Source organism: Pholcus phalangioides, unplaced genomic scaffold, assembly GCF_987345545.1.
Source record: "Pholcus phalangioides strain wild (caught in Gottingen) unplaced genomic scaffold, Ppha-v1.0 ptg000003l_1, whole genome shotgun sequence".
Classification (NCBI taxonomy): Eukaryota; Metazoa; Arthropoda; class Arachnida; order Araneae; family Pholcidae; genus Pholcus; species Pholcus phalangioides.
Genome location: NW_028301596.1, coordinates 57747826 through 57771334, shown reverse-complemented (window position 1 = coordinate 57771334; position 23509 = coordinate 57747826). Strand labels below are relative to the sequence as shown.

The following is a 23509-nucleotide window of genomic DNA, read 5'->3' as shown; positions in this document are numbered from 1 at the left end:
TTTTATTACTGTGCAGAATAGCTGCGAGAAAAGGATACCATGTTTTTTAATTATCCGTGTTCATCATTCGCCCGGATAATCGAGATTCTACTGTATATTTAGGTAGAATGCAAATGCCAAGCCATCACAGCTCTCAATAACAATTTTCTTGAATTGCAACCATTACCTTTATATATTTTATTAGATAAAAGATTGGTTTTTTTATACAAATTTATAAATTTCCCCAATATTACATTTTTTGATATATAATACCACATATACATATATGAATTATATTATTTAATAATCAATGCATGATCGCCATGCATCATTATTCATAATTCCGTATATCACATATCTATAGATTGAAAAATCTCCCAAACTATATTCTTTGCATGCTCCACGTCCCAGACTGTCGATATGCTTTCACTTCTTGCAGTTCTAGGGGTGTAAAATGAAGAATAGCTGCAATAGCATTTATCATGTGTGACTGGTCATTCGGGTCATTGGATTTGATGAACCTGAAAATTACATTCTTCAGATATTCCATGTTCGCTCCTTCTTGAACACTCTCCAGTCTTTTTATCCGAGACTTCAAGATATCGATTTCATCCTGATAGTTCTCTTCCTTTATCAATATGTTCTGCTGCAATTCCCTGAGAGCAGTTTCTGCTTGCAAGCGACATCGGCGCAAATTGGTTATTTCTACATCTTTCCTGGCTATCTCTTGGGTGTAATACAACAGGACTTTACCTTTTCTCGTAGATGATGATGTGGAATTCGATAACATGTCAGTTAGCTGTTTTTCTTCCCAGTTCTCTGTAAAATCTTCAGCTGATTCTGTGAATTTCTTCAGCTGCTTTTCCTATAGGGCATATGCAATGAAGAGAAAAAGTGAGAAAAGCATATAGTTTTGATGATTTTACTGAACTATACATTAATGAAAGTGATTACTATAAAATTGATGGAAAAAAACATTTCAGAACAAATATAAACCTTCAAGATCTGTAGAGGTCTCAGAGCATTGCTCAGCCTAGGGTGGGGCCCTCATGATGTTGCACCTGTTTCCATTGCCCAGTCAGAACCCACTTTGCGGATTGAAATTAGTGCACCCCCTACTATAAGGAGTGAGGGTGTTAATAGAACTCGGGTTGAATTTTCTCTCCCCAAAAGCTGACTCACATATATATAAGCCAATACCCTTCTCACAACATGGAAACAAATTTCTAAACAAGAATTCAGCTTGCATACACAGTAGTTAATTTTCTTTACCATCACTCTATTCTAAATAGATCACATGAATATGAGGCAGTGAAATAACGATAATAATTGCTCAAATTTATACAATTGACACTCCTATAAAGTTGAACTCGCTTATAAAAAACACAGATATTACTTATTTTTACATATAACAAAGTTTTTCCATGTCATGTAAATTTTGTATTGCTTACCTATGCTATTTTGGTTAACGAACACTGATTTAAGTAAAATATGCCTATAATAAACTTTCGACCAATTTTCAAAAATGGGAAATTGTATGAAATTTCTTTGTAATCTTATCTAAATCTTCTTATCTGCAAATTTACTTTAGCAACTGGTAATGCCTCTTTTTTTCCCTAGAAGGCATTCTAGTAAGGCTGTTTTGGATACTATAAAATCCTATTTTGCTTTTTTTTCCCTACTTTTCTCAGTTAAATCTTATTTTGTTTACAGAAAACCTCAATCAGGAAGAAAATAGTGAGTTCATTGGAATAATCTCCAATATAACATTGGGAATAAATTTCATTCCCAAGACTCTAACCATCTTTAGTGCACATTTGCCATTCCCAAGCTAGATTCAGACATTGGTTGCGATGGGTTAAATGTGCAAATTAATTTTGAGGATGTCCAAGTGCAAAAAATGCTACGCATTACTTCAAAAACTGTAGCTATGCAGCTGGTTGAAAGCCAAAAATAGATGATGAAAGTGAGGTATGAAAAAAAAGTTTAGATTACACTTGATATTATTTTGTTAAATGAAACGAAAAAATTTTGTGGTGTTCGCTCTCCCACTAAAACAAAACATTTCGTATGCTTATTTGGCAAAAATGATTTCAACGCAAAATTCACAAAAATATCAAGAAGGAAAAAAAAGAGCAATGATTGACACATGTTTTTGTTGATATACTCATTACATGAGATTTTGATTAAATTTGTAATCTAAATTAAAACATAATTTCAGTTCATTAATTTTTAAATGCTCAGATTACTGAGAAATGCTTATCATGCATGTAAAATATTTTATTTTGCTTAAACACATTTTTCAAACAAGTATGGATATAATAAAAAGTGAGGGTAAAACAAATAGTTTTGCAGTTTTTTCAAACTTTGTTATAAGCAGGCCCGACTGAATAATGATATTCAAGGAATTGAAGAACTGTATCAATGTGAAGATTTTATTGTTACAGATGGAATATATTAACACTGTTAAAAATGTATTGGGACCAGACATTAATATAGAATATTGTCACTTTATTTTTGAAACACGGTTTTCTCGTATACCTTTGTCTGCAAAGACTTTTTCAACTGGACTATTTCTGCTTCTTTATCCTCCAGCAACGTCATTGATCTTTCTCGCTGTTTCTGTACCTGTTGCTCCAGCTCCATCTGTTTATTTTGATGTTCTGACTTCAGAGCAGACAGTTCCTGGTTTCGGCTTGCTTTCATGTCGTTGATAATACGCTCCAGCTTCTGCGTAATACTCTGATGCTGCTCCTCTGTTTTTGTGAACTGAATCCTACACGTTTCCAGCTTTTCTTCCAAGTTTCTCACTTCTCGTTTCAGTAAAATCACTTCAGACTGGGATTCTGATTCCTGCAAAGACCATGAAACATTCAAAAAGACTTTTTTTTTTCGTCTAAAAAGTAGCAATGTAGAATTAGTATTAACTGGATAGCCTTTAAACTGGTTTAGCTGCTGACAAATGATGGGCTTTGTAGGCTGCTGAAGTACTCATCGATGATTCACAATATATAGTGGGAGGTGTGTGAGGAAAAATATTCGCTGTGCATATAGAGGTACAGTTATACTCTGACTTACATCATTAATTCATTCCAAGACGTAAGTTGAGGTAAACTTTTCTATTGGTAATGCTCCTTCCTCCTTAGGAGGAGACAGAAGGTAAAAAGATATGCATATTTGTTTGTATTTTCTGCATGTCTCTTTAAGAATGCAATGTCAAAAGCCTTAGAGTTTTGCTCAAAATGTATCGAAAAAAACCATTCTTAGGACAAGAAGACGTGAATGCGGGGCGACGCAAGTTGGAGTGTTACTGTAAGTCTACAACTATTTATGTGATTTAAGTGTTAAAAAGCATCAAATGAGATTAAATAATTCATTAATGAGTATGCTTACTAAGGTATATATAGCTTTAGCCGATTGAAGCTTTTGCTTGGTCTGCTCAAGTTCATTTTTCAAGCGGTCACACTCTTTTTCACAGGCAACATGAGGATTAAAAATTTCATCTTTTTGCAAATCTCCCAGAAGTCCTAAATATTTCAAAAGCGAAAGAAAAAATCTTAGTTTCAACACTTACTTTCCATCATGACAGAGAAAATTTTCATTACAATGAACTCCTTGTTATAAGTCAATTTAATCTTTTTCTCTGTCAGATTTTTTATAGAGAGAGAATTCCCACTTTATCTGTATTATAATCACCTTTTAAAGCATTTTTTTCTAATATTATCATTGCAAATGAACAGGACTGCAGTTATGAAATTGATTTTCAGTGAAATAGCAGTTGATTCAGTCATAGGAAAATGTTTTCATGGAAAATGTCTTAAGATTCTTTAAGACATTTTTACATCAAATTTCTTATTCTTGAAATGATTTAGTGGACTGACCAAATGATAAAACTCCTTGATTATTGTATCACTGCTCAATGAGTCGTTAACAATTTTGCTCATCAGCATTTTTTAACATAATTTGTTTAAAATGACTTCAAACTGTAAGTTCCTTCCGAATAAATGTATGGCAACAGTAGTTGGGGTGTACGCACGTGTTTGTTTTTGCTCCTCTAAAAAAAAGGAAAAAAAGGGCAATTTTTTTTTTTTTGCGTTACATTCTTTAAAAACGTATAATATATACAATTTACAGCATATTTAATTCGCATGGTTCGTTACTAATCCTTTTAATGTGCAATATTTATTTTAGTTAAATCCCACGTTAATTATCTAATCACGAGCTATGTAGCTGTTATCAGTCAGCCGTCAATATGTCTAAGTGTAAGTTGTGCTCCGAAGATATTCTAACAATGGATGATGGATTAACATGTGTCATATGCAGGAACATATTTCATTTTTACTGTGGTGGGCTAAGTGAAAGATCGTTCCGAAAACTCAAACGAGACGAAAGTTCGTGGTACTGTTTTACATGCAAAAATTCAGGAAATCATAGTGCACCATCAATAATTTCAGCTTCATCGATGCCGACATTAACGACTATAACAACAACATCGACATCAATAATTACACCAGTCGCAGCTTCATCAGGTGTCGCCAGCACAAGTCTATCAAATATCTCAATCTCAACAAACGCAGCATCTACTACCTCGACAGCATCAATCGCTGATAACTCCTTAGCCTCTATATCATCAATTCCGCTCATCCAACCGCCAACAGTGACTGAAAACACAGATTGCTCAATTTCAGTGAATACCCAAATGGCCTTGCCATCTAGCGATGAACAATATTTACAAAACTTACCATCCGATCTAAAACAAATAGTTGACATAATCAACAAGTCTTTCGAAAACCAAATTACGGCACTGAAATCGTACATTTCTACTCAGTTCCTAACACTGACAGAACAGAACCATCAATATCAAATTCAAATAGCTGACCTCCAAAACAAACACCAGGAAATAATATCCGAAAACTCAGTTTTGAAAACCGAAATCACAAAACTCCAAAGTGAAATTGGTGGTCTGCAACAATACTCAAGAAGATGCAACATCGAAATACAAGGATTGCCAGAGACACCAGAGGAAAATATCGACAATTTGAAAATGACTATTGTTTCTCTAATAGATCCCGAGATGTCAAATACCATCACAGCCATTCACCGCGTCCCAACGAAGATAAAGGACAAAATTAAGCCCATAATTGTCCAGTTTGATGGGAAATCCAGCAGAGACAAATTTTTAAAAGAAGCAAAAACAAAGAAATTGTTAGCGTCATCAATTGATAACAGACTTAAATCGGTGCCTGTATATTTCAATTGCCACTTATGTCCATATATGAAAAACGTTTATTATCACTGTAAACAATTCAAGCAACAGAGGAATTTCAATCACTGCTGGATCAGAGATGGTAAGGTATTTTTGCGTCAATACGATGATTCCAGGGTGTTCAGTATTACTCATGTAAATGACTTAAATAATGTTTATTAATTATTAATCCCAATCTAAACTACACTGACCTGAACACCCTGGATGAACTGAAAACATACTTCTCTACCAGCAATTCAAATTTAAATAATACTAACTTTACATTTTCCTCATTTAACGTTTTCCATATAAATATACGCAGTGTTAGATCGAATTTTAATCAACTGCTAACAACTTTAGGTACCAATATTCAAAACATATATATTTTAGTCCTCTCAGAAGTCTGGATTTTTGACAACGAAATAAACTTTTTCAATATTCCCGGATTCGAAATATTTCATTGTTGTAGACAATATAATAATTCGGGTGGTATACTGGTATATGTTAACGATTTCCTAAGCCTAAAACATTTAACTTCAATCACCATGCAAACAGCTGAGATTGTTGTATTGTTTCACCAATCTTTGGAGTTTACTATTTTATCTGTTTATCGATCTCATTCATTTCTATCTACCGATTTCATTAACGAATTGAAAACTACTATTGATCGAATCAAATGTAAAAATGTTCTAATTATTGGTGATATCAATATTGACCTTCTTGACTCTAACTCTAATATTACTACTGAATACTTAAACTTATTGTGTAGTAAAGGATTTCAGCCATATATCGAAGGCATAACTAGACCTCGATCAAACACATGTCTTGATCACATATTCATACGGAATTCATCTGATATTTCTGATATATATTCTTCTATTTTTTTCTCTGATTTGACAGATCATTATGCAATAATTTGTAAGCTATGTTTTAGTATATCCACTTCAACTATCAGATCAAAACTAACTAACCGTCAGTTTAAAAAAGTTTATTATCGGAAACTTCATATTTTTCTTCAAAATTACAATTTTTCATTCAATAATATTGACCCTTCTAATAATTTTGAAGAATTTTTACTTAAACTTGAAACAATAGTACACAATCACGCTAGATATATCAATTGTAAAAACAATAGATCGCAGCTGAATCCTTGGATCACTCATGAATTACGACACCTGACAAAAATTAAGCAAAAACTGTATTATAAAACACGAAAATTTCCATTCGATATCCCATTAAATATAGCCTATAAAAATGTTGTAAAGCTGGTCAAATCCAAAATAAAATCTGCTAAACTTGAATATTTTTCCTACCAATTTTCAAAATGTAACACTCCCACAAAATGCTGGAGATTCATTGATGGTATAATTAAAAAAACTGATGGTCATAATAAACTGTTTTCCTCCGATTCTGATCCTATTTCTCTGGCTCAAAACTTAATTCCCATTTTGTTAATATTTCCACACTCAATATCAACATAAATGAAGATTTTAAGCAATACATGAAATCGAATCCTCACTCAATATACCTTTTTCCAACAACTGCTGATGAAATCTTGACAATTATTAAAAAATTACCCACTTCTGGATCCTTTGCAGAAACAATCAATACCAAGGTCTTGAAAATTCTACCATATAATATTTTGAATACTCTCTCAGATTTAATAAATATATGTATGGCTAATGGTATATTCCCGAGGTCTTTAAAATCAGCTATCGTAACACCTATTTATAAATCTGGAGATCCCAATGATTTTAACAACTTCAGACCAATCTCAGTTCTACCCTCTATCTCAAAAATATTTGAAACAATTATCAAAAATAGAATTTTTTCTTTCTTGTCACATTTCAGTTTCTTTTCTAACAACCAGTTTGGATTCCTTCCTAATAAAAACACAGAAACTGCTCTACTAACATTTACTAAATTTATTGCTGAAAATATTGATAAATCTAAAAAAACCATTGCAATATTTCTTGATATAAGAAAAGCATTTGATAGCGTGAATCATCATATATTACTCAATAAGTTGTCATATATCGGAATCAGAGGTAATACTCTGAATCTAATTGCTTCTTTTTTAACTAATAGAACACAATCAGTCAAAATTCACAATAGCCTTAGCACCCCATTGGAAATAGTGAAAGGCGTCCCTCAGGGATCTGTATTGGGACCATTATTATTTTTAATATTCATAAATGATTTATGTAATTTAAACATAAATGGCAATATCATAACTTTCGCCGATGACACAGTATTACTTTACTCATCTGATGATTTTGAATCTCTTACTAACCTAATCAATACTGATTTAATTAAAATCCGAAAGTGGTTTGTTGCTAACGACCTTCAGATAAATACATCAAAAACTAAGTTTATAAATTTCTCTTCCCAATCTAACACTCACTTTCACCCTAATTTAATTTTCCATAATTGCAATTGTACTATTAATTCTGATTGTAATTGTTCATGTCTCGAACAAGTTACTACAATTAAATACCTTGGAGTATATATTGATCACAATCTTAAATGGAAGAGTCATATCAAGTACTTACAAAAAAGACTACGACTAGCAATTTATAAATTTTACTATCTCAAATCCTACTTGAATCAGTCGTTTTTATTAACCCTTTATTTTTATTATTCCTTGTTTCACTCACTCCTACTATATGGTCTAACTGTCTGGGATTCTGACTACCTTTCAACCCTTTACCCTATAATCAGCCTCCATAAGAGAATAATTAGAATCATCACAAATAACTTTACTACACCATCAATACAACTTCATCAACATCTTGGAATACTTACATTACGTCAATTATATTTCTATAAATCTATTCTCCTCCTATTCAAAGGTCAATTCTCCTTGCCTTTAAATACATCTCGATCTTCAAATCGATTAAATAATATGTATTCACTTCCGCTGCCTCATAAAACACTGTTGAAGAAACATTTTACTTACCTTATCCCAAAATTCTACAATACATTACCACCAGAAATCACTCACAATACTAATTTATCATCCTTTAAAAAGTGTGTCAAGCAATACATATTCTCACTAGATGGTATAGAAAATTTGTTTTAATGTTTTTTTTCACTTGCTCATATAATCCTTAAATAACGTAACAGTTTAATTTAACTACATGCTGCATCTAGTCGTTTTTGCTTTCATTCCAACATCTAAAAAAATTATATTTTTAGTTGCAGCATGTAGAACTGTTTTTAAATTGCACTCCTCTGTTGCCATTAATTTTTATTTTAATTTGAATAATTTTGATTTTTTTTTTTTTAGTTGACTATTCTGTTTTCCATACTAATCTTTACTAGCATTTACCAGAATGGGTCATTTTTTTGATTGACTCCTTGGTAAATTTTTTTCTTTTTGTACTGTTATATGATAACAATAAATTTGATTTATATATATAATATATATATATATATATATATATATATATATATATATATATATATATATATATATATATATATATATATATATATATATATATATATATAAAAAAAAAAGCCCTGGCAGCCATCGTGGTCTCAAGTGTAGAGTCAGTGGGAAAGCCTAAATCTGAAGAATAAAAATTTGACTTTTCTGTGTCCCTTCTTGAAAAATTACCTCAGAATAATATGCCCAAGGAACATATGCAATGGTAAATGATCCTCCCAGTTCAATTATTGATGGGAAAAAAACTGGCCTTTTTGGAGAATTGTCATAGCGATATGGCAAAAGCTTCATTATTTTCAACTTGCAACAACCAAATATTTTTTCTATTTTTAATGTCAGCTCTTTGACAATCACTTATTATAGAAAAATTCTTGTTATAAGCCATACTCGTTACATTAGTCTTTTACTATACCTATATACAGTTGTACATCTTGTTAAGATGAAGTAAAAATTAAAACAAAAACTAATAATCAAGGAAACAGTTATTTTCCGTATATTATGCTGAGGTGAGCTCGGAAAGAAAAGTCATCACGTCTCCGCTGGGACTCGAACCCAGGCCCTCTTGTATACCGGGCAAGCATGCTACCATCTACACCACTGGAGACACATGAATCTGCCTTCCTAATTTCACGCACTGTGTCGTGAGGTGCTGAAGTATTCATGGCAGATTCATGTGTCTCCAGTGGTGTAGATGGTAGCATGCTTGCCCGGTATGCAAGAGGGCCTGGGTTCGAGTCCCGGCGGAGACGTGATGACTTTTCTTTCCGAGCTCACCTCAGCATAATATCCGGAAAATAACTGTTTCCTTGATATCTCTGGCTGAGAAAAAAGCCATCTATATCTCTCTAAAAACTAATAATAACTAAAATTCAGTAAAAAAATAATTCATTTGTTTTCACATAGCAATATTTGATTGCAATAAATCTGAAGTATCAGGTCCCAAGACAAACTTACCAGATAAGCTCGGTGAGACTTTGGATTTCTGCATGGCCAAATGTAGAAGCCCTTTGAGTTGTGTGATTTTGTCGACTATATCCTGATTATCTAAATTCCCATCAATTGTGTCTAAACTGTACATCTTTGCACCTGCAACTGTATTAGTCAAGGCACTATTTTCCTGATCCAACTGAGCAACACGTTCCTAACAGGGGTGAAAATTAAGAATTTCTAATTGACTTCACCAAGATTACAACAATCAGCTAATGATTATTTTGTTCAGTAAACACTCTTGTTTTCCAATTCAGCATGTTTGAGAAGTAAAATGTTTCAGTCTTTCAGCAAAGCACAGATGGACCTTCAAAACAATACTTACAAAATAAATACACAAAAATTCTGAAATTTTCCTTTTCCAATACAATAGACATGGCAGCACTTCTCAAACACAAAACACATAAATATGACACCATAAATATGTAAGGGCCATACACATACCATAGTTGCCAACCTTAGAGCATGAGAGTTAGGGAGATTATTTTTGCAAGGATTCAAATTCTGTATATAAACAAATATAAAAGGAATTTTTTAAAAAAAATGGGGATTTTTTTTCATACATAAAAATAAAATTGTAGATATTTTTTCCCTTTTTAAAAAACTTAACATTGTGCTAGCCATTGCCAACTGGTGCAAAGTTGCCAGCCATCATCTGATGGTTGGTTAAATTACCTGTCATTCCTACACCAAAATCAAATCACACTAACAAAAAAATAGCTATCAAGCCCAAAGATGGGACATGCAGACAACAGGATGTATAGTCGCCCAAATATCTCCCCGGTTTAACTGTTGAGAGGCTGAACTGACACTGGCTATTTAGCAAACTTTTACCTTTTTTATGATTTGATACAATGGCAACAATTTAGATTGAATTTTAAATCATTTTCAGAGTCGGGATCATTTCCAGAGCAAAACACAATCAATGGACTTTTCCCCCAAAAGTAGAGACTTTTTGCAATCACTGTAAACATTTGTAAGATATAAGAATTTTTCAGGAATTCAGGAGATGGAATAGAAATTCTGGAGAGATTTCCTCTATGATAAGCACACAACACATCCCCCCCCCCCCCGCCAGCAACACATTCCAATTTGTTTGAAACCAACCAGAGGAATGTATAAAACAAGTATGTACGGTTTAGTAATAACACAGTTTATGATTGTTCTTACAAAGACAAACAGACATGAACAACTAGTTTCTAAAATCAAAAGTTTGTAGAAATGGCATGTTGCGTTCAGAAACATAGAATGATTTCATAAAAATCAGTTGGTTTGTTAAATCGAATGTTGACTGCAATCTCAAGTGGTTTTTGTATGTAAATTTGTCAAGTAAAACGATAACTTTAGTTTAAAACAAAACTGACTAGGATGAAATTGAAGGACCAGACACACCCCGCTTCCCATTTCAAGGAGATATTGAAATTAAAGCGACAAAAAATTCTCGGCCTATGGTCAATGACATATATGTTAAAATGTTGATAAAAGGATAGTGAAAATATACACTTAGCCAGCATTTGCACAAAGAACAAAATATGGCATAAAATCATTACTAAATCACTCATGTTGCAACCCACTTACCTGGAGAAAATTTAAAATACAAATACAACGCCACAACAGGCAAAATGCCCAACGAGATGGCTGAGAAAAAGATGCCCATAAAAATATGGATGTCATATATTTCAAAAATATAGCAACCCAATTAAAAATGCAATTAACAAAAATTGTAAACAATATATACACATGATAAAATATTATACAATGCCCATAAAGAATACTTATGGTTGTCTTATTCTAAGTATGGATAGCTTCTCGATTTACCGCAACATGTTTATCGTATTTCTTTTTAAACGTGTTAGTATAATTAATCTGCAATTCTACATTTAAATATATATTTTGATTTTATAAACATTTGTAGATCGATACCTTTAGTTTCTGGATGGCCATTTGATCTTGTTGCCTAAGTTTATCGTAATTGCCAACCATATGGGATAATTCACATAATCTCTGTTCTAAGCTTCCAGCACGTTCCTCACTCAAACTTGCCAGAGCCTTAAGTTTTTCTTCAGCTTCATTAGCTCTCTTATATTCTCTCTCAACAGCTTCTTGATGACGTTTCTAAAATTACACCAAATTTCAGAAAAAAGATGAAAGAAAGCGAACACTAAATATGCATGAAAAATAAATAATAGGGGACTGTTCAGCAAGGAATACATATAATCACACATAAGATTTAATACCACACATAGTGAACATTTATTAGTGTCTTGGTCACTGAAAATTACTTAATCATATACAATGATACCTGGGACTTAAAATCAGTAATTCATTGCAAGACTGACAGTGCAAGTCGAAAGAGAGAGGGTGCAAGAGGTGCTGTGCAGCAAGTTGTGAGGGGGTGCAGCATAATCTTTTGTTTAGACACATAAATCTTTTAAATAATAAAAAATTCACACCACACGCTTTTGCTCTTTTGAGCCATTCCTTGACAATGAAGATAATGAAAAAATTTGAGGGAATAGAACTTGAGAGTCTGAGCAATACTTTCTAGATACTTCTTATAAGCTATGTGGGAGGTATTAGCATGGGGGCATAATACCAAAGACAAGAATGGACTCTTCATACCAAAGACATCACATGGGCATATTTACATTTAGGTTTTTCCACCCAGTAATTTATCAGGAGTGGTCACATAAAGGCGAAGGAAGAATTCGGTTCTCACTTGTTCATGTCCTAGAGCACTAGAACCCCCACGTACTTCCCTAGTTTCTGCCCTGGGAACCTTGGAGTAGGTATTTTGCCGTTAACAAAGTCCAACTCTATGTTAGAGATTTGAGATTAATTAAAAACTTCAACTCTAAAAGGAAGAAAAATATGATAGCTCATCAATAGGAGCTACTGTGTAGAAAAAGTTATCAGACATAATTAAGAACAGTGACATAATTCGAGACGAAAATACAGGACAGCTTCTTCAAAAGCGGGACATGTGTTCAATGAAATTTTCTATGTCAAACCGAAGCATACGGTCATGGATGGATAAAGAAATCAGGTTTATCCAGAATCCACTAGGCTAAAGCCCTTTCAGCCTACCACCAGGGTCGTCGGCAGCACACAGGGCTTTGCACCCTGGCGGCAGGTGAGCTTTAGCTGCCCCTGCCAAAGAGACATAAGTTGAGATAAACTTTTTCAAAGGTAACGTCCCATCCTCTTCAGGAGGTAAATTATGAGATTTTCTTCATTATTTCCTATTTTTTTGTGTTTTTTGGATGATGCAACTCTCTCTTTGGGGGGAAGCAATCCTCTCTAAAAAGGTAACGTAAAAAGGCTTCAAGGTTTTTTTTCGAAATGTGTCCAATTGAGGAAAATACCATTTTTACAATGAGATGATACAAATGCAGGAGTAACATAAGTCAGGCTATTGCTGTAGAGTAAAATTTTGGATCATGAGTTACTGAGTGTTTTGCAAGGCACGCCAAGATTTTCACCAAATTTCGACTTGATAAATAAGCTAAGTCTCACAATACTGACAAAAATTTTTAACACTGATATAATTGGCATTGTTGTTCTTGTAGCTGAATATATTGAAAAGTGCTTTGCATTAGATACTGTTTCTCTTCTTCTCACCAGTAGGAGTATGAATACATACAGTAGAGTCTTGATAATTCGAGGTGAATGGGATCAAGGGCACCTCGGATTATTAAAAACTCAAATTATCAGAAAAACAATAAAAATGCTTTAAATGCTGGTTTTACTTTAAAAAAAAGACAAGCAAAAGCAGTGCTAGCATACTTACTGTATTTGCAACATTTTTTAATTGTTCCACCTCTATCCTGTCTTTTTATAGCTTCAAACTTAAGTTAGCATAGAAACATACTTTCTTTTGCTTGTACTTTTTAAGTCACTTTGCATCGTCTCATGTAGATTAAAAAACAGCATAGAGACCTCAGGCCAGGATTACACTATAAAAGTTTGATAAGTCTTTTTATAAAAGTTGAAAAATTCAACCAATAAGGTTATTGTTACATTCTAGAAATTACAACTGATGACCTTATTGGTTGCATTTCAAATTTGTCAAATTTTATAAAAGGACTTTTATCAAACTTTTATAGTGTAATCCCAGCCTTAGCCATACAATGTTTCAAAAAATGAAAAATGTGAGAAGGGCACGAAGATGAAAGAGTGATTGAGAGGAGCTAAGGATGGGATTTATGGGTGAACGACTCTGAGACATTGATAGTTTTCGACTGCCTTTCTAATGATTTCATATAAGCAATTACAGACCAATGCCATTGTCCATGATTACAAAGAAAATGGTCAACTTGCTCCTCTTTCTTAGCGACCCCTCAAAAGTTAAAATGGTCTACGTCCATTCAAGGAAGTCTAATATTTTATTAAACCAGTTACTCATTATAGGACTGGGGACTGCCTAGTCCGTTTCAAACTGAAATTACTGTACAATATAATCATCCTCCCAATTTACTCTCTCCCACTTTTCAAGACAGCATTAAAACTTTTTCTATCGTATGGCTACAGCATGAGCAAAAAGGCATCGTTGTACGAAATTTTGTCTTTCTGGAAGGATGAGAGATGGCTATCGTTTGCGGGCCACAAACTGCTGTGATTATCATGTTGTGCATGTATATAAAACTCAGTCTGAATTTTTCTCCTAAAAAAACTGACCCATATTTTATTTTATTCATTTATTCAATATTGCTTGGTCAAGGCCTATACAAGTGGATGTGGTGGTGAAGTTTGACAGAAGAGATGGTTGATGTTACAAAAGAAATCGGAAACTGTTGTACAATCAATGTTTGATGGGAGGTTGCTTCAACCAGTTATTGTTCGAGGAAAGATACTAAATTTGGAACTATCTGTGAATGCAAAGATGGGTTTCAATTTTGAGAATGGTTAATTCTATTGAAAAAGTATGAAGCTGGAGTTAGAAAATTGAAAGTTTCGTTATGAAAAAGGCAGTGAAGGATTTTGTAAAAGAAAGTTAATTGAGAGATATGTTTACAGGTGGAAAACGGTTAGATATTGAGTTGACACTTGAGTTCAGTAACGGAGGATGCCCAACAGTTTTAAATGAAGTGGGCAAATTTATTTCATATGATAAATCCACATGCTATATAAGCTGACCCTCCCAGTTTATAAAAGATTTTCAGAACAAAAAAACGTGGCTCATCCACAAGTGTATATACAGTATTTTTTAACCATTTCTTTTGAAGAATATAGTCTTCTAAGGTTGGGATTACACTATAAAAAGTACTTTTATAAAACTTGAAAAATGCAACCAATAAGATATTGGTTAAATTTGAGCAAATGTAACCAATACAGGCTTATTGGTTTTTTTTTGTTTTTTTTTCAAGTTATATAAAAGAACTTTATCAAACTTTTATAGTGTATAATCCTGGTATAAGCATGAGATGAGACTTGGTTATGGCATGAGACTTGGTTATGGCATGTTGGAAAATTCTATTCTTTTCCTTCAAGTAAAGCAATTGTGCATCAAGAATCACTCATCAGTGACTGAGCTTTCACCATTTTTCTTCTCCTTCTCGAAAAAAATAGAATCATCCAACATGTGATATAATCGAGTCTCATCTCATGCATGGAAAACTTTGTACGGTTGATGCATAAAAAAATTCTACCAGTGCTTTAACTGTTTTTTTTTTTTCATTTGTCAGGCTTTGTTTTACATTTCAAATACAACACAAAATTAAAAAAAAATAAATTAAATAATTACTTTCATCTCATACATCTCTTGTTGTAATTGTCTAAGAAGTGAAGGCAAATCTTTTTTCTCGCCCTCTGCAGCTTCAAGCAACTCTTTCATGTTGGATAACTCGCTCTGTAACTCGTTGATACGCTTCTCGTACTCAAATCTTTTGTCTGGAAGTTTTTCAAGTGCAAATTTCAAGCTCTCCAACTGCACAAATGAAAAGTGAAAAATACAATCAATAAATACATTATAATTATTTGATTCTTTCTTTTATTTTACCAGAATTTGTTCAACATAAATTGACAAGAGAAAACAAGAAAAGCCGGTGAGGTTGTATATTGAATGTGCCTGCGATGAAAAATTTACAGGCTTTAATGAAAACTCTTCTACTCATATTGAGTTATCTCTCGTAAGTTTTAATGATCGAAGAAAATTGTTTTAAAGTGCTGATTAGCTTTGCAACGGCACAATTTGGAAGAATCTGAATGCCATGGTGTGGTGTTTTTTCCCTGACATTTTTTTTTTATCCTGCATAGGTCTCTGTAGAAAGAGAATGTGATAGGGGGCTAATTTCATTACCTTATCATAGAATTCGCTAATGAATTTCAATTTGCTGCAAAACTTTGAATTTACGAGTGTTTCACAAGACGAGCAAAACTTTGTAACAAATTTCAACTTGATGAGCTAGTGCTATCTTGCAATACATGTAGTATGTATAGCAAAGCATCGGAATGAGGACTGGTCTCTAAAAGGGCTTTGCATGTTTGCATTCCTGCAGAGCATCGCCTGATCACAACTAAAGAGAGGGCAGATTTTTTTTATAACTAATCAGTCCTTACTATTGAGACAACCCTCATATAAGTTTATATGAACAAATATGGTCATTGATTAACACACCATAAATAAATAGTTTCCTGGACAACTCACCTGTTGTTCAAACTTTTCTTTGGCACATCGCTCATCTGCAACAAGGCTCTGAAGTTCTTTCAACATGACTGCATGGTCTTGCTGCTCTTTTTCCCGCTCTTTCTGTTGATCACGAATTTGTTTCCGTAGCTGTATATTTCACAACAAAAAATAGAGTTAAAGCCTGTTTTTTCAACAAACAGTAACAATTTGTTTTTGTTCTTTTTGAAAATTTTATTTTGGTAAAATAACTATGTTCACATACAGTTCAGTTATAATGTCACTTAACACACAAAGCATTTATTCAGAACTTAAAGATATCTATTTACTTAATTGCAGGGGAAAAAAACAGTGAGATATAAGAAATATGATAATGATCTAGTTCACATGGAATGTGTCCAGGAATAAGGAATTGGCTGCAATTTCAAATAAAAATAAAAGAATGTTTTTAATTAAAGTAAATGGCATAATGTGATCATACTTCTCTCACGATAGTGTCAAATTTTGATCTTTCTTTGTTCAGTTCTACCGCCTGGCTTTCCAGTTGAGCTTTCAAGTCTTCGTTCTCTTTCTAAAATACAACCACAAAGGGAAAAAACCATGAAATATATTTTTGATTTCAGCACTAGGGCACTGGTTCTCAATCTTCTACACTTCAAATACTCCTTGGAAATGCATACACGACTTCTGTATCTTTTGAAAGGCCCTTCTCAATATTTACTATTACCTTAATAATAAAATAGGCTTGAGTCTCTCTCCCCCAATACTTTCAATAACTTTATGCTTATACATAGGAGGCCTACATATTTCTAGAAATGAGCATGAAACTTGCTTTTTCCTTGATATGCAAAGGAGGCTTGCCTATTTAAAAATGTATAAGAGGCTTGCCTGCCCTCTTACATACTGTGCTATCTATAAACAGTGAAACCTTGATACAATGATATTTTGCAGACCCGAGAAAAATATTGATGTAGAGGGATTAGGGTTAAATTGAGAAACATCATTATCTCACCGTGTTGATCTTATGGTGCTGCAAGCATTTTTTTCCCTTTTTCATAGTCGTATCATCAAAAATACACTTATGTGCTCCTATTTTGCCAAATATTGATTAATTATTAAAAAGTACAGTAAAACCTTGTTAAGTCATCACCCTAATAAGTTGTCACTTGTTAAGTCGTCATTTTTCTTCGAGTGTCCAGCTTTCATAGACAACAATGTTATTAAACTCTTGTTTACTCGTCGCTAATTTCGGTTAACTCGTCACCATGAACAAGTTTGATAGAGGAACATCTCTCAAACTTAAGAGGAAAAAATAGAATATAGAGAATTTCTATAGCTTCCTTCAAAAAAAATAGCTTGTTAACAGCATTGCCATATGCTTAAAAGTCACCATTAAGTTCTTATGTACCAAAACGGAATAGTAACGAAAGTTACGCTCAGGAAGTTCATTTGTCGAATAAAGAACATCATTAGAATTTTTGAAACATTAAGGACTGTTCAAGCAAGACCTGATTTCTGCATGGGCCCCACTAATTTAGGGCTCCAAATTTAAACAAATTAACCTTGTTGAAAACCCAGAAAATTTTTTTCCCATAGTTGAGATCTAATGTGGGCTTTTCCCTACCCCGGGTCCTCTGCAAGTCCCTCAAACTGGACCCTGTGTTCGAGATCACCTTGTAGTTAGTATGTGAAAGATTACCTTGATAAATTTTACCAAGATTACCTTGTAGTTTCATGAACTACTGATAAAGAATTAGAACACTAGAATTAAATTTCATCTATATATAAAATTGATGTGCAGTAGTTCTGTTGTGAAGAAAAGCTAACTAATCTAACAGTTGGTCTGATTAGTCTAAATTAAAAAATACTAGTATAAATCACAATAAGCTAAGTAATAAAAGCTCTAAAAAAGGTAAAAATTTCAATTTTTTTCTTCTGCAATCCATAAATTTTCTTAATATTGTAATTTTAATTCATATTTTAATAAATGTTATATTACTTTAAATTTATACGATTTTCACAATACTGCACATTAAACTGAAAACTGACGACACTTCGCTTTAGTTGTCACTCTGCTTAAGCCGTCTTCATTTTTCGATAACATGAGGACAATTTATCAAGGTTTTACTGTATTTAAGTAACAAAAAATTTTATGCTTGCCATAAGATTTGAAAAACCATGGGCATATTCTGAATTTTTTCGAGGGAGAGTTGGTTTTTCCCTACTTTTACTTTTTTTAATGTTAACTCAAGGATATTATAGCTAGTGGCAAATATTTTGTTTTTTTCCCACCATTGGATATGTGCACCACAGGTCGAGAGCCACTACTTTAAGATAATTACAAATGGAAGGCATTACTATTGCAGATGTCAAATCAAATGGTGACTAAAACACGCTATCGGCGCCTAAAATTTTCTATATACAGAATTGTTAGCATGTGAACCTTTCTGCATAAAAAGAGAGGGTCAATATGTCCTGGTAACGTGGGGAAAAAACCAGACTTTTTTTTGTCCGAAAACAAAAATACTTGGCTCCGAAAAATTTTGATTTATTAAGCTCTGCACTATCCTAAATACTCAATTTAAAAAAAAAATCATACTATCAACAACATTTCGAAACAAGAAATTATGAATCTTCAATCATTTCAACGTATAGATAAATGTATATCGTCCCCCCTTGTGGCAGAAGCATAAATGTGCAAATTTCAAGAGCTTGAAAAATGTTGTTTGAATGTTTACTCTACTCATGTTACCCTGTGGAAATTGTTTTCCTGAAATGTGTTTCAATAGGGGATATAAATTTGTTTCTGGAAAAACTTAGGTAACAAAATAAATGATCAAACAGCTAATAAACTAGAAAGTGAAAATTTGCACACATTCATTTCTCTGTCATAACAAGGAATGGGGGGGGGGGGGTGTGTGTGGATAAGATATTAAATGTTCTTGAACAGACCAGTAATCTCTTTCTGTCCACTTTCATCTCATTTTCGATTCTAACTTTTTCAGTCGTCAGAATTCTCAAACTGGTTTTCAAAGCATCCAAACCATCTGGAGAGTTTTCATCTTTTGACGTGTCAACCTGAAAAGAACAAAAACTGCAATGAATATAATTGTGCCATAATCACACTCTGTCATCATTTAAACATGTATGCAAATATTAATACTGTTCATATTTTAGGGCAGGGGTTTCTAAGCAGGGGACCTTGAAGAGATTTCAGAAGGTCCGTGAACTAGCATGAGGAAACAATAATTAACCTATTGTTTTTACATTAGTATATGCCAGGTTAAAAAACTGAGAAAGGGCGCTTGTGTACGCACAATTCGTAAGGTCACTTTTCTTCATTTCCACAACAGATGGTGCCACTGTACTACCAAAAAACCTTGCCACTAGGATAATTTTCCCAACTAAAACAGAACCTCTAAAAAACAGCAAGAAAAGAACAAATAATGATCCGTTTCCTCCTCACTTTTAATGAATTGTTTACACAGTCTAGTCAGTTTTATTCCTTTGCCTGCAGCAAAGTGAGAGGGGTTTTCTTTCTCTAACAGAAGATTTTTATTTTATTTCGGGAGCATTGCTTTTTTTGGCCGAGGTGATTTCACCATAGGAATCAGCATTTAGTGTTGTTTGTTCATCCTATTTTCTTCATTTCTGAATGGAAGAGGCAACACCACCACTTCAGTATACAGTATTAACTGTTGGTGATCAAACAATGGTATTTTTAAAATGTGTTTTGTGCTTCCAGATTGGTTTTCTGGACTGTGTTTTTCATATTATCCTGCAGCAAACTAAGCCATGGTTGAGCCATAGCATCTGTCCTGTTTGGGGACAACTCGAGTTCTTGTATTCTGGGAATTTCAACGGTGATTAGTCAAAGCATGTAAAAATGGGTGGGGGGAAAAAAAGAAGATATACTGTACGTTTCAAAGTGAAAAAAAAAATTCCCTCGGGAAAAAAATGAAAAATAATTCTTGAAACCTGAAAAGGAGAAGCTTCTTATGAAGTTTTGTTTGACCGTCATGAACACACAAGTTAACATACTCAAAATTACATTTACATGAGAGACAGGAATCTTCAAAAGTCACATGGATTTGAAGCTGACTAACCAAAGAGATTAAATTTTTCAAGAATTGTCGAATCTAATGATAATAGCAATCAGAAGCCCAAAGGTGACACCTGCATTTGCTTATTTGTTCATTAAGACTTGCACTGCTTCTCTGAGATGGTCAAGCTATTTGAGAAACTGAATAGCTGAAACTGAATAGCTAACCAAATACAGAAGAAACTCATTATAATGATCCCCATTACAACAGACTTTTCTTATAACTAAGACTTGGATTTTTATGACCTAAGATAAAATGTCATTGCTGATTGGTAAAAAAAACTTAAAATTCAGGTGTTTTTACCTATCAGCACCGACATTTTATCTTTAGGTCATAAAGATCTGAGCCCTACTTATAATGAGCAGTTTAAAAAAAACTAATAATAATAAAGGGTGCAAAGTTTCATCTGACAAGCTTAAAATTCACTTTAGTCATTAAAAGAAGTATCAGCTTGCTCAAAAAGCAGCTCCAAGCAAGTGATTAAGCATTGACCGTTGTGTTTTTTTGCATAAACATGAACGTGCTGCATGACTCATACCAGTCGCCAGCCAGAAAAAGTACGATTAATATAGAGTATGCATTCACATCTTTTCGATTTTGACTGCTCTTGAAGGCTGTTTTTTCATTTGACATATAATAAACACTTTTTTCTGCTAACTACTGTACTTTCGCTAATATATACTCTGTTGCATCACACCCCTATAAGAATTATTTATTATAAATCAGACTTTCATTAAAACAGAAAACCTCTTCAGTCCCTATCAGTTCATTATATCCAGGTTCTATTATAGCTCTAAAGTCCTCGAATAATCAGAGCTAAAGTAGTGCAAGCCTAAACACACATATGTGCAGATACAGACTTTGTCCTCAGCTTCTGAGCTCAGACTCTTGAAGATGCTCGTCATTCATAAAAGCAAAAACACTGAGAAGACCTATGTTAGCTCGTCCATGACAACCAAACAGCCTGAAATCCTTACACAATAACAGAATGAATATATTCAGTATAACAAATATTATTTACCTCATTCTCCGTAATACAAACTTCTTGTCTTTTTTCACATGTTTCCACAAGATGCTTTCCTTTGGTAAGAAACTTTACACTTTCTTGCAGGGCTTCTTTTTCCTTTGAAATGTTCTTATAAGACTCCACAACATCTGATTAAAGGAAGAACAAAAATCAAAACTTTATAAAAAAAAACATTATAAAAAAACTATATGTGTACGTATTTCAACCCTGACAACGGCAATCCAGGGATATCTTGTCAAATTTGATCTGCTTTATTTCAGTTCTTAAAATGTTTTTATTTCTAATGTGGCAGTTATAATGTAGATCAGGAAATTTTTAAAAAACACTTAGAGAGTTAATAAAACTATCTGAACAGCAACGTAGAAGGTTAAGCAGAAAGCAGAGGCGAATTTAATGGCAAGTTCACCAGGCGCGTGCCCGAGGTCCCGACTTTTAAAAGGCCCTGAAAAACCTCAACTTCACACTTTTCTCCAATTTAAGGGGGCCCAATATTTTCTTTTGTGCCCAGGGCCTCGACTGACTTTCATCCGCCAATGGCAGAAAGCTATTGATTTTAATTACAAAACAAGGTTACCATTCGGGGGTACAAATTTAGTGATGTCTCTGATGTGCTATAGCTTGTCTGATACCAAAATTTTTGTAAAAGGAGAAGAAAACATGTTAACTACATTTGAAAACATATCTAATAAATATAATAATGCTGTTGCAAGAGAAAAAATATTTCTATAGCTTATTCCTTTAGGCTTGCTGGAAAGACTTTTCAGTCCCTTGAAGCTACAAAGTGTTTGTTTGTAGCATGTATGCATTTTTTTTTTTTTTTTGTATTATATGTTTGTATTTGTGTAACACATCTAGATTTGTGTACTGCATACTTGTATTCATGTAACACATGTTTGTATTAGTGTAACACATGTCTGAATTTGTGTATTACATGTTTGTATTTGTGAAATAAAAAAGGTATGATGTGAGCATCTAATGTCCCACTCAGTAAGGACCCAGGTTTTCCAACACCGTGGGTTCCAGGCTAAGCAAATACAGACACCTCTATCTAATGGAGGGAGAGAATCAATAATGATTGGAGGGGGCAAATGTCTACCTGTACCTATGCTAATACAGTTGAATCCCGTTATAACGAATGCCAAGAGACCAGAGAAATCACTTCGTTAAAACAAAATTTCGTAATAAAGGAATTTCAGGTTACCTAGCATTGTTCTTACATAAACTTATTTTGGGGATTAGAAAAGTGTTTGTTAAAACAAGATTTTTGCTGTAACGGTATTCTTTAAAACAGGATTCGACTGTAATACAATTTTTCACTGAATGAGAGGAGCGAAATACCCTTTCTTACTCCCCTGTATCTAGCTATGGGTCCAGGGGACTTAGGTAAATTAGAATTGTGTGGCATCACTGTGGACCAAAGTTCCCTGGAACAATTCTCTGGTGTCTTTATACAGTTATGCTAAGACAGCTCTGAGTATGTGACTTGTTTGCACACACACAAAATGAAAGCAAACATGTTTAACTCATATTTGAGATAATACAAACTAAGTACAGTAGAATCTGTCAACTTGGGCACTTCCCTACAGTCGACAAATACAGTGAAACTTGTCAACTTGGACACTTCCCTACATTAGACAAATGGTGAAACCTGTCAACTCGGATACCTCAATACATTGGACAATTTTGAACGAAACCGGTCATAATCCTGTAACACACAATGTCCCCCCCCCCCACCTCTAACTTGCGGAGACTTTAATGGAAACATAGATATCCAAGTTAGACAGTCATTTATTGTAACTAAATTCAATTTATTCATAGAAATATTAATTTACAATATAATACCATGAAGGCGACTCTTATATTTCTGTAAGGTTTTGTTTTGCTCCTCAATATACTCGAGCAATTCAGCTCTTTTTTTTCTCTCCATATTGACACCATAAAAAAATTTAATTTAATTTAAATTAATTGAATTCAATTTAAATTAATTAAATTTATTTAAATTTATTAAATCATTGTAGGGCCATCTGTCAACAAAGTAAACAAACTCCCACCACATCCACAACTATGATCGAGACGGCTCTGACGCCAATCT

At 33.4% G+C, this 23509-nt stretch overlaps 1 protein-coding gene and 1 non-coding gene across 2 annotated transcripts; one reads left to right on the top strand and one right to left on the bottom strand.

The window, feature by feature from the left end:
- Positions 1–150: 150 nt before the first annotated feature.
- Positions 151–23482, bottom strand: GCC88 (GRIP and coiled-coil domain containing 88 kDa). Its single transcript, XM_089251307.1, has 11 exons — positions 23260–23482; positions 21412–21545; positions 19240–19365; positions 16769–16858; positions 16309–16437; positions 15406–15588; positions 11586–11777; positions 9630–9816; positions 3373–3506; positions 2521–2832; positions 151–844 (listed from the first exon to the last, which is right to left on the bottom strand). The coding sequence occupies exons 1-11, from the start codon at positions 23342–23344 to the stop codon at positions 362–364; spliced, it is 2055 nt and encodes a 684-aa protein (XP_089107433.1). The 5' UTR covers positions 23345–23482; the 3' UTR covers positions 151–361.
- Positions 9351–9424, top strand: TRNAT-GGU (transfer RNA threonine (anticodon GGU)). Its single transcript has one exon. It is a non-coding gene; the product is annotated as a tRNA-Thr (tRNA).
- Positions 23483–23509: the final 27 nt, after the last annotated feature.

What these genes read in the sequence shown, in the direction of transcription:
- GCC88 (XM_089251307.1), bottom strand. Translation starts at nt 23,344, where the DNA reads ATGGAGAGAAAAAAAAGAGCTGAATTGCTCGAGTATATTGAGGAGCAA. An exon ending in TGGACAGAAAGAGATTACTG is followed by an intron (nt 16,859 to 19,239) that starts GTCTGTTCAAGA and finishes GTTGTATTTTAG; the next exon opens with AAAGAGAACGAAGACTTGAA. An exon ending in AGTCTCACCGAGCTTATCTG is followed by an intron (nt 3,507 to 9,629) that starts GTAAGTTTGTCT and finishes TGAAATATTTAG; the next exon opens with GACTTCTGGGAGATTTGCAA.